Source organism: Labrus mixtus, chromosome 8 (assembly GCF_963584025.1).
Source record: "Labrus mixtus chromosome 8, fLabMix1.1, whole genome shotgun sequence".
Classification (NCBI taxonomy): domain Eukaryota; kingdom Metazoa; phylum Chordata; class Actinopteri; order Labriformes; family Labridae; genus Labrus; species Labrus mixtus.
Window position 1 is genome coordinate 5317803 of NC_083619.1, and position 17540 is coordinate 5335342.

At 39.5% G+C, this 17540-nt stretch overlaps 1 protein-coding gene across 1 annotated transcript; it reads right to left on the reverse strand.

The window, feature by feature from the left end:
- Positions 1-5184: 5184 nt before the first annotated feature.
- LOC132978506 (uncharacterized) lies at positions 5185-9482 on the reverse strand. The gene is made up of 4 exons (XM_061043711.1): positions 9171-9482; positions 8169-8191; positions 6018-6265; positions 5185-5807 (listed from the first exon to the last, which is right to left on the reverse strand). Exons 1-4 carry the CDS (start codon positions 9480-9482, stop codon positions 5386-5388), a joined length of 1005 nt encoding a protein of 334 aa, XP_060899694.1. The 3' UTR covers positions 5185-5385.
- Between the last annotated feature and the right edge of the window lie 8058 nt (positions 9483-17540).

Genomic DNA, 17540 nt, shown 5'->3' on the forward strand with positions numbered 1-17540 from the left:
GTTTGACTGATTTTTCAGCTCAGATTTTTATTTTAATTTTTTTTATTTAACATTTTTTTAACCAGGAAAAAGTCTTATTGAGATTAAAAATATATTTTACAAGAGTGTCCTGGCCAAGACAGGCAGCAGCACATCTACAGGGTTTCAGACAGAAAACACTTAACAACAATGAACATAAATAAAGGAATCACAATAAGAACCATTCATCAGAATCTGTCATAAGTCATCAGCAACAAAGCGATCAAAAAGGGCAATACGAGTTAGCTCAAACATCTACAGTCAGTTATTTCTGCCTCCAGATCATTAAGACGACCTTTGAAAACATCCAAGGAAACCAGCTCCCAAAGATTTAAAGAAGGCCCAGAATTTGTAAACAAAACCATGTGTGCAAAGATCGTTCAATCATTGGACAAAAAGCTCCGGGGTGGGGTAAAGCGGTAAACACAAAGTGAAAGTAAACAATCAGGGAGCCTGTTGCATCAAAAAAGGCGTATGATTTTTAGAACTGGGTCGGACTGAGGTCCGGTCGCGTTCTCATCTCAAAAGATCCTCACCAGGGTTTTAGTTTGTTTGAAGCGAACTAAACAAGGTAGGTGTGAATACATCCTAAGTCCAGGAGAAATTAGAGATTAGTCTGAAAAGCAAGTCCAGCACCGATAGAGGCTTGTCAGAGTTGTATCCACCCATTTCAGCTTGAGACTTCTAAGACCTTGATAAGTTTGTCTCCAGGAGCAGCTATACCAGAAGAGGAACACGATGATGTGCTGAAGGAGTTCATCCGTGATCGACTTCTTTCAAAAAGTATTTTCTTTAATCTATCAAAAGACATAAACCAGTCAGCACTGAAATGTGCACAATAGTGCTCTTTAAGGGATACTTCACCCATTTGCAGTAAGCTTTGTATCATTTGAATGGTCGTGCATCCTGCCCTCATTTTCCCCTGAGATGGGAAAGCTCTGTATTTCTTGTCTGAAAAGCAGCCTCTGATGAGGCAAAAATCATCATTTTGCCTCATCGGAGGCTGCTTTGGTTAGAGGGGGTGAAACTACATTGTTAGTTCCTCATGTTTTCAACTTGCCCATTGGGGCCTGGGACCCACTGAAATAATTCACCATTTCAAAAGAAAAACAAATGAAGAGTACTTCAGAAGTCTTAATGAATTTGCCCCGTGTCCACCTGGCTTTTTTTCTGGGCAGAAAAGCGGTGGCTGTGTGCTCGGGAGTGTCTGCATGAAGTGTTTGTGCTCTGAGAAGAAAAGCGCTGTGTCATGTATAGCAGGAATGCTTGAATTCATTTTAATTCTGTTTCCCCCTGCTGGTCATTTGAGATAATTTAATCGTTGCTCTTTATTTTTCACTGTATTTTCTGATTGGTCATTTTAAGTCATGTGACTCAGTTATGAGACTCTAGTTAGGAGGGGCTTCATTCATTTTCCATGTGGTCAGCCTGCAGCACAAGCCAGCTTTTTCTTTCCTTCCTGCCTGTGTGCCTTGGAAAGCATCCTGTAGCAGCCCTCGACCAAGACAACATATGAGGAAGCGTGGAGTTCGACTGATGCAATTTTTTTTTTTTTTCGAGCACCGTGAAACTAGAAAAAAGCCAAAATAAAGCCAAAATTAACATTCAGAAAACAGTGTGTTCAATTCATTACAGATATATAAATATTTACGATTCATTCCTAAACAAACATTTCACAGTGCAACATTTTACTTTAAACAAACAATAACAATAACATCCACATCACAACAGGCCTGATTCAAACACACAACGCATCACATCAAACACTTACAACAATATTGCACAATCCCTTATAGTAGTGAACCTCTCAATTCATTCAGAAATCATTCAATTAACATCTTCCCAAATTACGCACGTACCTCGCTCCGCTTGCCAAGGGTGCAAACTTTCATCTTTGGACACAGCGATCTCCATAAACCTTCGAACCTTCATGCTTAATGGTAAACCATAAAACCCTGTTTTAGTATCGTGTTTGGAGCAAACAATTGACCATTACAAACAAATTAGCCGTGCACATACCGTAACTCTGCTCAAGCCCCCCTGCCTGCTCGCCGTGAGTGACGAGCCGAGTGTGACGCGTGCGCTAAAATGTGTAATTCATGTTCCGGGGTGGAGCAACAACAAACAACCCAAATAGGCTCCTTTGGCCACTTACACATCCCTTGTAAGTTATTTATACATGCAAACTATTTGATATATTTGATGCATTTTGTATAGTTTAAAGACAGATAATTTACAAACTAAAAATGCTAATGTTAAAGATCGCATCCTTTAATTTGTGCTTGTTTTATTTTCTGTTTTTCAGTTTTACAATGAAAGAAGCTTCATGAGTATGATGACAACAGTAAAGCATTTGAATTTACTCCAGCCTCTCATTTCTCGCGAAGTCTGTAAGCTATCTGTCAATTTGTGTACAGACACACACATTGAGGACAGAATACGCTGCATGTCCAACCTGTCTCTATTACAACAGTTTTTTTTGACAACAGCTGCTTTATGACCCACATGGCTCTGTTACTTTTTAATGCATGTTTTATATTTAAGATCGTTTTTTTACCCCAGCAGACACGGAGCAAAGAGGACGTGAGTACAAGATAACGTTGACGTTAACAGCACTGAAAAGTTTAAAAAGATTTTCAACTTGAGTGGACGGATGTGCAGCACTTTTCTTCACAGCGCACAAACGCTTCATGGAGACACTCCCGAGCGTACAGCTGGCGCTCTCTGCCCAGAAAAACTAGAATTTGTATGTGAAACGATTTTGCTTCAGTCTGGTAGTAGCTAGCTTGGTAGAAGTTGTTCTCTAGATCAGTGGGAGTGGCCTGCGGTGCTGTGCATTCTGGGAGTTGTTGTCTTTCATCCACATGAGCCAAAAAGACACTTTCTGTCTTTTCTCGGTCAAGAAGGCATCAACTTCAAAATGTATTTCACATTTCTACATATATGACCCAATGTCAATACAGATTCATGTTTCAAAAAAACTAAAAATAATGAATTCATTTTCAATAAGCGTGAACTACTTTGTCCCTTTATGCGTACACTCTGCAGCATCTCCCTGTAACCTCAGTGATGGAAAAGAATGACACCACAACGCCTTTGAATGTCTCATTTTCCTAGCATTAGAACCGCCAAGACCGCCTGACAGACGGTTTGGGTTTTGTAATACAAATAACTATTTTTAAATAAAAACTACGAGCCTCTCATCCTATGACTTTTCTTAAATATGTGTCTTGTATGTTTTCTGAAGCCTATGTGTTACTAAAATAAAACACACAAGATTTCTGAGCATATACACCTCTAACCACCGCCGCCGTCATACAGACGGCAGTTGAAAATGATACATTTCCCTGGATTGTTTTTGTAGGCTATATAGTTTGTCATGCCTTGTTGTTGTTGTTGTTGTTGTTGTTGTTGTTGTTGTTGTTGTTGTTTTTGGCGTGCATGTGTGTGTTGTTCAATCATTTCTTCTATGTCAGGGAAACAAACCCAGTTGCAGAGAGGAGGAGGAGCATCAATAAAAATGCAATAAAAATGTGTTTTTATTAAATTACATAGCCTAATATAGCCAACATTATAATAGACTAAAAGTTCTGTATGTTTCATTATTGTAAAATGTGTTTTAGCAACGGGAGACGTGGAGCAGCAGTAAAAAACTGCGCACTAAAAAAGCCGACAGATATTGTAAATTGACGAGACATTTAAAAGGTTACCAATCCTGCCTTATGCTATTTGGTTTGTACATAAACGTAAGTTGTATTTAACTTCATCAAACACATTCATTATTTGTGTGCTTCTGAGCACAAACAATTAAATTTGCATATGCAGCGCTTGGAGGGTGTCGAGAATGTTGGCGGTGCTAGTGTTAAAGAACTACACGGCTCAGTTGATGAGGTAAAAGTAATATCCACCATGTGACTTCAAACATTTACCTTTTTCACAGTTCAGCTGTTAAGTTCATTTTGTAACCTTGATCCACAGGAAGCTCGATATTGTCTTTCAAAATAAAAGCAGGTATTCAAACAGAGAAGTTTTTTCTTGTCACTGTAACTTTGTTAAATGTTGCTAAGTTCTGTGCTCATGATGGATCAATGCTGGGTCTTTGTAACATAACAATGAGTAAGGTCTTTTACCTGCTCTCTTCTAAAGTGTCTCGAGATAACGTGTTAACATGAATTGGCGCTTTACAAATAAAGATTGGTTGATTGATTGAGAGAATAAAGTACCCTTAACTTAAGTTAAATAAAAAATAAAAGAATCAAAACATGCTGTTGAATGAAAGATTATTGAGTATCAAACATGCATTAAAAATATGTGATTACTCTTTTTGTTATTCAGCAATTAATTGTGATTTTTGAAAAAGTATTGTTTGAAAGCCCTTATGTTTACTCTAATTATTAAATGTTGACAACTTACGTAATTGTTTTACAATCTCTTTATACATACACAGTATAAAAACTGAAGCAGTTTCTGATCCTGTTGTATCCAGTGATTTATCTTTTATGTTATAACTTCAGATATTATTCGTAGCTGTTCAGATGAGGTTAAGATGTGTCTTTGTAACTAGAAGGCTCGTAACTGAGAATGATTTTCTTTCTCCTCTGAGGTACGATGAAGTATTTTGGTTACAGCTAAAGTCACTTTGAATACACAAAGGTCATCTTGGGCTCAAATAGGGCTGATGAATATAGTTATGTTTTTAAATACATGAAAAGGGTAGGCATGTTTGAAGAGAATTGGACAGTGTTTTTCTTTGTGTCTTGTAAGATGTTGTGGTAAACATTTCAAAACACAATGGCAGCAAGCCCCTCAATCTTATATTTTTAATTTGTCATATGTTTCAGCTTACTCCCTGTCAAATGTCATACCTCTATCACTATTTATGGATTGATAGTATCTTTATATGTGCAGTGACATCATGTAGACTAAAGTCCCCGAGTTGGATGTGGTCATTATCATTTTGAGATGGCCAAAGGTTTATGCCAACAGAAAATAATGCTGAAAAGAAGCAAAATACCTGCTGAGGGCTGGACCTGGCTCACAGCCTTTTTACATTCCCCTTACCCATCATGCATTGTATCCATCCTGTATTGCTCCTGGCCTTGGAGCCAGAGGAAGACATGTCATTTTGAAATTTGTCTAAAATATGTTAAAAAAGTTATGACTTCATTTTCTTGTATTTATTTATTTTGTCAATGTGTTTCTGCTCTTCTCTCTTTGTCCTCACAGTGTGGACTAACAATGACCTTACTGAAATATCTGATTGAGAAAAACAAAGAAATCAAATAAAGAATAAATCCAGACACCAGTAAAATAATCCCTCAGTTCATCCTGTGTGTGATGGAGGTGAATGACTCAGTGAGCTGTGGTTTACTGCTGTCTTCCTGTCACAAACATTATCTGACTTCTGCTCATCTGTTGGTTTTTGTTCAGCCTGCTCGGATCATTTCTCACTGTGGGGGGTAAAACCCTTTTCCAACAGGAGCAGTAGTATGTGGCTGAATGAGAGGAATTAACCTTCTGGATCTGCAGCTCAACGCCGTTCTGTTTGATCACAGCTGAGAAATCATCTTTCTGAGGATGATTGTAAGAATCTTTGTTCACTTCACCATCACTCTTATCAATCAACAGAATCATTGTGAATGTTTCGTTGTCTTTTTTCTGGAACCAGAACACATAATCATTATAATCACACTGGTCTAAACGTTCACATCTGAAGGAGACGTTTTCTCCAACTCTCCTGGTCAGTGACAAACTGTCCTGTTTGAGCTCTGTTGTCATGGCAGCCAGCGCTATAGAGAAACAGACAGATGGAGGTTAGTGAGACAGTTCTTTTTTTCAGATCTGTCTCCAATTAATAAAACTTTTTTCACCTCCTCGATGAGGTAATGTTAAAACCAGATCAGTATAATCCCACAGTTTAGTTAAACTCATTACACAGAGACAGGGCTGGTTTATTACAGGTTGAGTTTGTTGGCTCCTGATTGGCTGGAAACACTCACCTGAGCTCACACAGCACAGAGCCACAGCAGGGAGGAGAAACATTTTGTTGTTTTCCTCTGGTGAACCTGACGAGAAGTGAGGACAAACCAGGACGAGCTGCGGGGTCAGACTGAGCCGGGCGGTTTCTAACAGGTCCTCAGAACTCCCATCAGCCCCTGCTGCTGCTGACTGATGATTGACAGCTGGGCTGGAGCTGCTGTGTGGTTTTCTGCAGAGTCTGAGGTTTTGAAGGAGGGAGGAGGCGGAGCTAAGTATCAACAGACAGGATACAGTAACCATAGCCTGTTTCCTGTGTGTTAATAGACAGGTGTTAATGTGAACACACACTGATCTCATCACTGATATGGATGTATTTAAAACTCTTTATGTACCCAAGAAGGAACTCTTATCATGAACAGTAGAAAGTTTTTTGTTTTTTTTTAAAGTAAATGCAATTAAAAAAAATGTATGTTGAACTGACGAGCTGAAAGAATAAAGTCGTCTGCATATAATAAACATTGTTGTGTTGTTTCTATAATTAACAACACAATGTTTTGATTTCAAATGAATCCTGAACAAAGCGTTCCCTTTACCTTCTGCGCCCGACTTTATACTTTATTAGTTTTCAGTGCATGCTGCTGCGTAGCCCAGTGGTTATGAACCATGTAAAGGGCTATTTCCCTCGAGGCCGGCGGCCTGGGTTTGACTCCGACCTTCTTCATTTCATCGCATTTCCATCAGTTTCATTGGGTGTCAAAAAGTGACAGCGATGTCTTCATTATACATTTAGATGTAAGATGAATGATTCTAATGTAACGCAAAGTATTGCAAAAAAAGGAGGGTACCTCATGTGCATAATACAAAAATATAATTATGACTCTATTCGTGTAGCTCTTTTCAAACAAGGAGAACAAAGAGCTTCACACATGACAGCAGAAAAGTACGACGGCGTATCAGAGCCATTCTAAAACAAACAAAAAACAGAAAAGGGAACATTTCCAAAGACAAACTCAGAGTTCTTGAGATTATAAAGTAAGTTCACTATAAAACTCAGAATATGTCTTTAGATTTTAAATGTGATTATAGAGGTCAGTGACTGCAGACCTGATCCAAACAGTAGCATCGTTTGCTTTTCTTATGGATGACATTAGTGCCTTTATAATCTCTAACAATAAACCAGTTGTGTTTCTAGAAAATGTACTTTTTAAAAAAAAAACATTTTGAGTTTTTTCTTTTAAATTAATGGCTCCTTTTACTTTTTTTGTAGTCGTATAAAAGAAATCAAAATGAAGACCCATGTAGACGGGACAATACTGTCTGCTGTGATCGTTCCTTTTAAACATCTTGGAAATGAGAAGTCCTGACTTACACAAGGTTTCAGTAATTATCAGCTAAATATTTTAAAGTGGATATACATTTTTTTATTATTATTCTTAATGTCATTCTTCTCTTTTTTCCTCTCCTCCTACCTCCTTCTCTTCTGTTTATTTTTACACCAACAGCTCACACCATTAAAGATTAAATGTGATCTTATTCTTGAAAAGTATCAGAGCTTATTAGAGAAGTTTCACATTATCAGTGTCTCAGTTTCCGAGTTCATTATATAAACAGTTTTTCTCTCACAGATTAATACCAACGATTAGACCTGAGACAGTTTTCAGCACAAACTAAAGTTCCTGGAACAATTGTTAAACCACATTCAAAGGTTGTAACTGTCGTTGTGTTATTAATGTGAAAAACCTCAGATAACGGTGAGGAGGAGGCTGCAAAGAGGAAACCCACAGAGCTCGTCTGCTGTGATTGATCATCTATTGTTTTATAAGTCCTGATAACCTCCGAGAACAGAAACATATCTGCTGCTGTATGAACTCATCGACTCCTCTCCCTCCCTCTGCTGGATTCCAATTCTTGCTGAGTCTGCAAGGCGTTTTCCACTGAGATAGAGGTGTAACAGAAGAGAGTCCAGAGGCATAAAGTCACAAATAAACTTCATTTTTTTATTTGACAAAATGCAGACTTCAGAGTAACTCCAAATGAAAACTAATTCTTGATCAGATGGAAGATGTCTGTGTTTGCTGCTGATGCTGACAGGACTCATTAAGGAGAAAGAGCACCACCCTTTGGTTAGTCAGAGTAAGTGCAGGAATATCATGGTGACGCGCTAACCTCACGGCTGCTTCAACCACTGTGACATCTAGTGGAGCAAAAACACATAACAGGAAATGACGGCAGATCCTGCTTTAAAAAAAAAATAGGGGACATGAAGAGAGTGATACATTTAACAAAACTGTAAACTTAAAAAACACTGTCAGGTAGATCAGTGATGAATGCATCATAAGAATGAGTGCAGAGAGCTGTTGGTGTGAGGAAAACACTAAACATACACAAACCAGTTTGAAGAACCTGGAGGAGGAGGAGGAGTGGACCCCCCTCTAGATTCTGACTTCATGAATGTTAATTAAACTGTTTTGTCAGAGATACATTTGAGTCCAGAGAAGCACATGTTAACAATTCAATGGTGCCATTCACTATATAGTGACTTGAAGAGGCAGAGCGATCTCCATCATGGTTTTATTTTGAGTGTTATAGTCAATCACAGTCTAGAACAAAATGATGTTTTTTATTCTACATAAACTATAAACAGACTATATAAAACGATTCCATTAAATGAATAATTTAATATTTCATTTGATATTTTCGTCATATCCAAATATGTTGTGATGATTGCTGGGCAGTGTTGGGCAAGTTACTTCCAAAATGGAACTCATTATATATTAGTAGTTACTGTCATTTAAAAGTAATTAGTTACATTACAATATTACTGTCTCTGAATTGTAATGCGTTACACTACTTTTGAGTTGCTTATCAACTGCTTATCAATAAAACACAGGCCAATTTGCCAAAAAAATGGCTAATACATAGGCTACCAAACAAAGGCTGGTAAAATTAAAATAACTTATAGCTAGAACTCTAGCTAATGACCACATTTTTCAAGAATACTAAAAATAAATTAAACACACTTAAGAAAATTGAAAATAAAAAATGAAGGTTAAGGAAACCTGTTACAGCCAAATAGCCTATACAACAGAGGTAGCATACAGCCAAAGAAGGCTGGTAAAATGAACAGAACTATAAAGGCACTTATGGCCTGGACCTTTCCATAGCCTACTTACCTCTGTTTCCACTGACATGGGCACATCAGCCGTGGCATTGGGCTGTACATCAAAGAAAAAAAAGTCATCCTCGCTGGTAGCAGCAGGTTGAGGGGCATCGGGCATCAGGGCTGTAGGCTCTTCTGTTGTTAGGGAGCGGCACTCCGTTGTGAGGAGGAACTTGATGTGGTCTCTTCTGGCTTCTTCTTTTACCCAGCGCAGCTTGAACTTTGGCAGGGAGACAGCAGCCAGAAGTGCATCCTTGGAATCAATTGTGGTGGCAAATCGAGTTTTGATTGCTCCCACAATAACCTCAGGCAGCCCAGTGGTCATTTGTGATAGGCCATTTTTCATTACTAAGGTTTTGGCCATCAGAACTTCTAGCGTTGGTTGAAGCGTTCCATAAAAACAAGTGTCCTCACCCTGTAGGATGTCCAGTGCGACTGTGAAAGGCTTCATAATGGCACAACATTCCTTGAGAAACTGGTATTCCCTGTCGTTCATACATTTAATCTGAAGCTGTGTGCAGAGGCTATTGATGTCAGTGAGGAGCATTTCTATGATCCGAGCATAGACGTTATAGAATGAGTTCCACCGTGTTACTGTGGGGACAATCAACTTTCTATCACTGACCTCTTCCAGGTAGTGATGTGTAGTTTGTGAACGATTCGTTCAAAACGAACGAATCATCTGGGTGAACGAACTGAACTGAATCACTTACTGAAAAGAGTCGTTCATTTCTCAATTTCAGTTGCGCTCTCCTCTCTCCCGTCTCGTGTCTCTCTCTCCAGACCATAAGAGTCGCTCAAAGCCCGCCCTCCCTCTCCCTTTCATGTGATACGTACTGACTGAAGCAACAGGACGGAGTCGGTCAGGAGCTCTGTGTCACTAAAGCTCGCCCCTACTTCTCCCTCTCATGTCTCCAAAATTGAGGAAGTAGCAAATATATTATTTAACATTTAGGTGTCGCGAAAATGTATGTGCTTTTTATATCTGCTGTCAGTTTGCAAAAGGCTTTTCTATCCAACTTAATTTCACTCAGCTGTTTTAACATCCACTAACGATCGTGTTTCAGTCAGTACAGTGTGTGTGTGACTGAGGCTGGTGACTCGCAGTCTCGCTCGTTCACGTTCAGTCAGTGTTTCGTTCACTGAACGAACTGAGAGGAAGAGAGTGACTCGGAGGCGGAGCTCTCGTTCAGTTCGTTCAATGAACGATTAAAATATTAAAGATTAAAGATATTAAATTCTGATTCACAGGCAGAGCTGCGGAGAAGTACTGAACGATTCGGTGAATTAATCTTTTGAACGAATCATTTTACTGAACTGATTCTACTGATTCAGTACACTGAAAAGAACTGCTTTTCACATCACTACTTCCAGGCTTCACTCTGATGCAACTGTGGAGCATCTGGCCTTTGTCCACAGCGCTGAACATTTGGCTGTAGCACTACGATACACAGCCCTAGATTCTGGATTAGATACCAGCCAATTAACAACCTCATTGTTCGCAATTAGATTAAGTGTATGGGCTGTGCATCTATGGTGGGGAGGTAGTACACATAGCCCATGCTGAGTATCATCATCGGCAGTGAGCACACTGTGAAGGTCTGTGAACTCCACCTCGCCATCACCCTCCACCTCCTCCTCCTCCTCCTCAGACTCCACTTGCTGCTGCTGATGCTCCTTGAACGCCTTCACAAAGTTACTCCCATTGTCCGTCACACATGCAGTCACTTTATCGTTGGTCGGTCCATATTGAGAAAAAATGTCCTCTAGCTCTGTTGTAATTGCGTCGTATGTGTGTCGACCCCTAAATCTTTTACAAGCTATCGCAGCCTTCTTTCGTGTCAAGGCATCTGCATCGATCCAGTGCACAGTCACCCCCATGAAACTTTTGTTGTTGGCACTCCATATGTCTGCTGTTGTTGATACATACTGCTGGGCATCCAATGTTTTCTTCAGCTCCTTTTCCATGACAGCATATGCCTTATCCAAATCTTGGGCAAATGTTTTTCTGTCTGGCAGTACATGCTGAAAAAAGAAGAAGATAGCTCGATGTTAAACTCATGCTGTGTTTAAATGGGTTAATTATATATGGATACTGGTACAGGGGTTAAAGTAAAAAAAAAAAATCCTGAGCCTGAAGTGCACAGATTCACTTCTCTTCAACAACAGCATGTGCTTTGCACGATTTATTTTCAAATACTATATGTGAAAATACTTAATACATACATAATATGTAAACAGTTACAGTGCAATAGCTTTCAACACAACTGTGAACAATACTGCAACACTATAATTACAACTTATGTGTTTGACTAAAAAGCGGCTGAGACATTCACCCTCTGCCCGAAACACTTTGAATATCTCCAGTCCTCCTTAAGGCCCCCCTCCCGATAAGCCCAGTCTGCTATGATTGGTCAGCTCACACAGGTACAGCTCTCTGTCATATTATGTTTCTCCGGTCAGCTCTGCTGTGTTTTTAGCTGCCAGCTAGCGGCATTTCTACTGTGAATGTCTCTACAAAAATCACTTCTAAACCAAAAACTTCTACACCGCACATTTAAGAGCAGGAATCTGATCTGTATGAGCCTCAGTCTCAGCCACACGCCGGCACGGTGCCAGAATACTTTAAGCCCTACCGGTATATACATTAGCGTTATGTCGCTGTTTAGTTTGCTGTTTGTAATAATAACACGGTAGATAGCCGCATGACCCAGTGACCTATGCTATACTGTATATGAACCACTCTCTATGACAACGTTAGCTTACCTTGTCATTGCTGGCGTTGGTGGGGATTTTGCCGACAAGCTTTTTAAAAGCTGCGATTCCACTGTTGACAGAGACTGCATATCCTCCACCACATACTCTGCCACCAGTCTCCTCACTTCTCTTGGTTCAAGTAGCACGGCAGACCGAGAGAAACTTAATTTCTGCTGCTTTGTCTGACTCTTTCCCGCACTTTCGTCCTCTGCTCTCTTTCTCTTCTCCTGTCCTCTGTCAACTTGGTGTTAGCGTGGCACCGGTCCAGGTGTTTCTTCAAGTTGCTGGTGCTGTTTTTGGATGTAGAAAGTTCCCTCCGTGTCGCACTCGCACACAGATTACACTTGACAATAATGTTCTTGTCCTTTTCTCGCAGGAACTGAAAATAATGTGAGTATGTCCATCTTGCAAATGTTGAATCTGTCTCTGTCATCTTAGCGAATTCCTTCTTCTTCTTCTTCTTCTTCTTGTTATTTTACAGCGATATTAGCGACAGGAACAGGAAGTACTCTTATTCGCTGTATTCTTCTCTGTCGGCGGAATATCTTGCAGAGTGGCGGTGTTGGTGAATTCTTAAAAAACAACACATCTCAGGTTAAAATGCATTGTAACGCGCGTTATTTGTAACGGGTATAATATTACAGAAATTGTATTAGTAATGCGTTATATTACTGCGTTACAGCAAAAAGTAATACATTACTGTAATTGCGTTACTTTTGTAACGCGTTACTCCCAACACTGTTGCTGGGTAATAATATGATCATGTCATGTGGCTTGTTACGGCCAAAATCTGGTGGCGAGCACAGTGCACCTCTCTGAGCCGACTGAGCGATTCAAAATGCCTTTCAAGATAGATAAATACTTTATTCATCTCCTGGGGGAAATTCAGGAGTGTCCTATAGCTCACAAGTTATAAAAAAAATAGAACAAACATAGAAAACAAAATATCAATATTAATTTAATTAATTTCAAGTCAAAAATGACAGGAGAGAAAGGAACAAGAAGAGAGGGTAGCAACGCTCCCTAAAATAGACTATTTTGGTTTCAAAATCAGTCAGCAGCCCACAGTTGACCCCCTGCCCCTTCCTCACAGTAATGCAGCAGTTCAGCCTGCGCTTCAACAGCCATGCAGCAGGTAACATTAAGAGGATAGAAGCTGTAACGCTGGCCCCAAATAATCATAACATTAGGCTAGATATACATTTCAAGAAGAGTTATACATACATTTTGTTACAATCTAACACATTGTTGCTCGATATATAGCCTAATAGTGTGTGTGTGTGTGTGTGTGTGTGTGTGTGTGTGTGTGTTTGCGTGTGTGTGTGTGTGTGTGTGTGTGTGTGTGTGTGTGTATGTGTGTGTGTGTATGTGTGTGTGTGTGTGTATGTGTGTGTGTGTGTGTGTGTGTGTATGTGTGTTTGTGTGTGTGTGTGTGTGTGTGTGTGTGTGTGTGTGTGTGTGTGTGTGTGTGTGTGTGTGTGTATGTGTGTGTGTGTGTGTGTGTGTGTGTGTACTAGGGCCCGTCGTGACTACCTTACACCACTGGTGGGAGGACATATAAGCCAGGCTTCCTCAGCTTTCTTGCTCTCTTTCCCTCTGGACAGCAAAGACAGACAACCTTCTGCCATTGTTTTTGGTTTGTTGTTGAATTAAATATAACTTAAAAAGCAAGTTTACTGTGTGGTTCTCCCTTGACTGTTACGGCCTAGACGAGCTGGTCATAACACTTTGTAGTGACTAATATATAATAATAGTAATAATCTTTATTTATAGAGCACTTTTCATAAACATGTTACAAAGTGCTTTACAGGGACAGCAAAAACAAATGTAAGAACAGGCAGGTCATATAATAATAAACAAGGCAAAGATTAAGAAATAATCACTTTAAGATATAAAATCAATTTAAAGGAACTGTAAAACACATTCTTTTAAAGGAATTTTAAAAGGGGAAATTAAGTAACAATTTAAAATCAATTAAAATCAGGAAAGGCTCGCCAGTAAAAGTTTGTTTACAGATGACTGAGTCGGCTGACCTGATCTCCAAGATGCTAAAACAGGAGTGATGTGGTTATGCTTTCTGGTTCTGGTTAAAAGCCTGGCAGCTGAGTTCTGTACCAACTGGAGTCGATCTATAGATTTTTGGTTCAGGCAAGTAAAAAGGCTGTCACAGCAGTCAAGACTTGATGAGATAAAAGCATGTAAAATCGTCTCTGTGTCTTTAACAGTTAAAATTGATCTAATTTTTGAGATATTTCTGAGCTGATAAAAACAAGACTGTACAAGCTTTGTTGTGTGCTGCTCAAAATGTAAGTTGCTGTCAAACCAGAAATCCAGATTTTTGGCAGCAGGGTTGATCTGGTTTACTAGGGGACCAGCAGATGGCAGTATTTGCTTAGTCAGGTGCTGTGGTCCAATTAAATTGATCTCAGTCTTGCAGAAAGTTACTTGACATCCAGGTCTTAATCTCAGACAGGCAGTTTTTAACAGAACTCGATATAACTTGGTCTAGAGATTTAATGGGCAGGTACAACTGTGTATCATCAGCATAAAAATGAAATAACACACTGTGTTGATTTATGATATGCCCTAAGGGGAGCATGTATAGGCAAAATAAAATGGCCCCCGAGACCGACCCCTGCGGCACACCATATTTCAAATTAGAGAAGGCCGAGGCAAAGTGATTAACAGACACACAGCACCTTCTATTGTACAGATACAATTTAAACCAGTCTAATGCTGTACCAGAAACCCCGACCCAGTGCTTTAGTCTGTTTAACAGGATGTTGTGATCAATTGTGTCTGTACTAAGGTCCAAGAGTACCAGGACTGAGCACATACCTTGATCAGCGGCAATTAAAAATACATTTGTTACCTTAAGCAAGGCAGTCTCAGTGTTGTGAAACTTCCTGAAAACTGATGAAGTTTTTCAAAAATGCAATTATTTTCCAGCACATCCAGAAATTGTTTTGACACAATCTTTTCTAAAATCTTGGAAATAAAAGGCAATTTGGAAATTGGCCTGTAGTTGTGAGGCAGGGAGGGGGTCTAGTCCAAATTTTTTCAGCAGTGGATGTACTCAGGCAGTTTTAAAATAGTCAGGGACCCAAACCCTTGGACAGAGAACTGTTAAAAATTGAAAGCAGCCAGGGCCCGACAGAGTCCATTCCTTTGAGTAAAAACTTGGTTGGTATCACATCAAGAGGGTTGGAAGCACTGGTGTAGTGCAGGGTATACGGAGTATGCCCCTAAATCTCCTCTGATTCACACCATTGATTGACTGACTATATTCAGTAGTATGCTGCATTTTGTTCTTAGGATGGTGAAGAGATCACCCTCCTACTCTGTCTCTGATTTGCAAGTACGTGCTAACTTAATCTGTGAGAATAGTCTTACATGTCATTGTTTATAACAGAGGCTGTTTATCCTCTGCTGGACGGACACTTAATAAAAACATTGTGGGTAAAAAGAGTATACCCACTTCTTTAGGCACCACTACACCACTGGTTGGAAGACACTCTTGTATGTGATACTATTTGTAAAAGTTTAGCTAAAGTAAATGGATAAAACTGTAACTCTATCTTGAGGGTGAAGGGAGTCAGAGCAGCTAACATTTGGGGTAATTGAGGCTCTGATTGACATCACTTTATCAGTAAAATAAGATCAAAAAAATTCACAGTCTGCGTTGCTGTAAACTGAAGCACTTGGAGGATCTGGATTTACTAGTTGGTTGATTGTCTTGCATAAAATTCTTGGATTGTGTTGATTGCAGGAGAGTAGTTCAGAAAAGTATTGTGTTTCATTCTTAACCATTCTGTTGTATTGTGTTAAAAAGTCTGTCATGATATTGTTTTGTATTTGTAGGCCAGATTTGTTCCACTTGCGTTCTGCTTTCCTTTTTACAGCTGTGACTATTTTCATTAATCCAAGGCTGCTGAAGTCACATATTAGATAGTTCAGAGTCTTATTATAATGTAAAGCCTGTTAAATGCAAAGATCATTATGCATTTGTAATAATGTTTTTAAATGTTTAGATTTCATCTCTAAAGAATAAAAACATCTGCATAGACTGGACATTGTTGTGTGATTTTTCTAAATAATAATTAAAACAAGTAGAATTTTTTTTTAATGAGAAAAAATCCTGACCCAAAGCTTTCCCGTTATCTTCTCACATGTTTTTATTTGATTGTATGTAATGAACCCACTGAGATCAAGATCTCTTTGATGACGGTGGCCTGGCCAAGAGGGCAGCAGCTCACGTCATAAGAAACATGACATGATTAATAAACAGTTCACAAACAATAAGTAAAGAGCAGACAACAACTACAATGTGCTAATCAGTTTACAGATAAAGTGCAGAAGTTGTGATCACAGATTTCTATAAAAAAAAAAAAACACTGTCCAACGGTCAAACGTTTTCTGTCTTCTACGTTCCCCAAGATGACTAGAGGATGAGGGGAGTGACAATAAATTAAAACCCAGGGAAAAGAAATAGGAACTAAATATGAGTTAAGTTTAAAAGGATTTATTAACAAACAATGAAGGTGCAACACAAAACAAGCTTCTTCTATAAAACACCAAACAATGGAGAAGACAATCAATCTTAAACAAACGTCAGAAAACTAACAAACAATACTAAGAATAAGGCCTCAATCAAAACACTCCTTCCACAGAAGAATCACAGGTTTTCTCTACGTCAAAGACTAGCACACAGGTAGATGAATGACCCACTGGCCCCTGGCAGTCTCCTCTCTCCTGCTCTTTATAGTTTTGCTCCTGATTAGTAATTAGCCACAGGTGTGGCTGGGCACTCTGAGGCTGAGGAGCAACACCTGGGGAGCACACACAGGAGAGAGAGAAAACACAAACACTACGGCACGTAACACCAAAGGCTTCGAGTGAAATAAGATCTTCTAGTTAGAAGTCATTCTGGAGAAAGATCCCTGCAGAGGGATCAACAAAACCAAACGCTCTTTTCCCGAGGTCAGCGCGGACACGAGGAACAGACAGAGGCGCTGCTTGTCAACAGGCAACTGCTTGGGGCCCCAAGCCAGAAAGGGCCCCCCAAGGCAGAGAAACTTAAAACCACAGCAGTAACTGAAAATGTGCAAATATTGCAATGACAGTAGGAAACCTCCCTAATAGGGCCCCATTTGACAGCAGTCACTCTCGTTGCCCTGCTTAGCCTCTCATGTAGTATTCCTTCATTACAATTAAACCACTAAAGGAAAATGATGAGGAGTGATCTGTCTGGGAGTGAAAAAAGAAAGAGGAAGAGTGTCTGAACACTGGCAGACATAATGGTGGTTGGAGGGGCCCCCAATGAATTTCTGCCTGGGGCCCCAACAGACTAATCACCACTGGGAACAGACAGTTTAAAAACCTGACAGGAACACAAGGCATAGTGTCTCCTTGTTCTTTGAAGGTATGGACATAAATAAGAAGGAACTAAACCAAGAAGAGCTTTATAGATACGACTCAGCCGGTGTGTATACCTGCTACTTTTTTGTTGTAGACAATGTGCAGGACTTTGACTGCAATTTAGATTAAAAACAAGAAACTATTCAATATCAGGTCAAGGACTTTTATTTGTGTTGCCATGGTATCAAGCAATGAATATATGTATCAT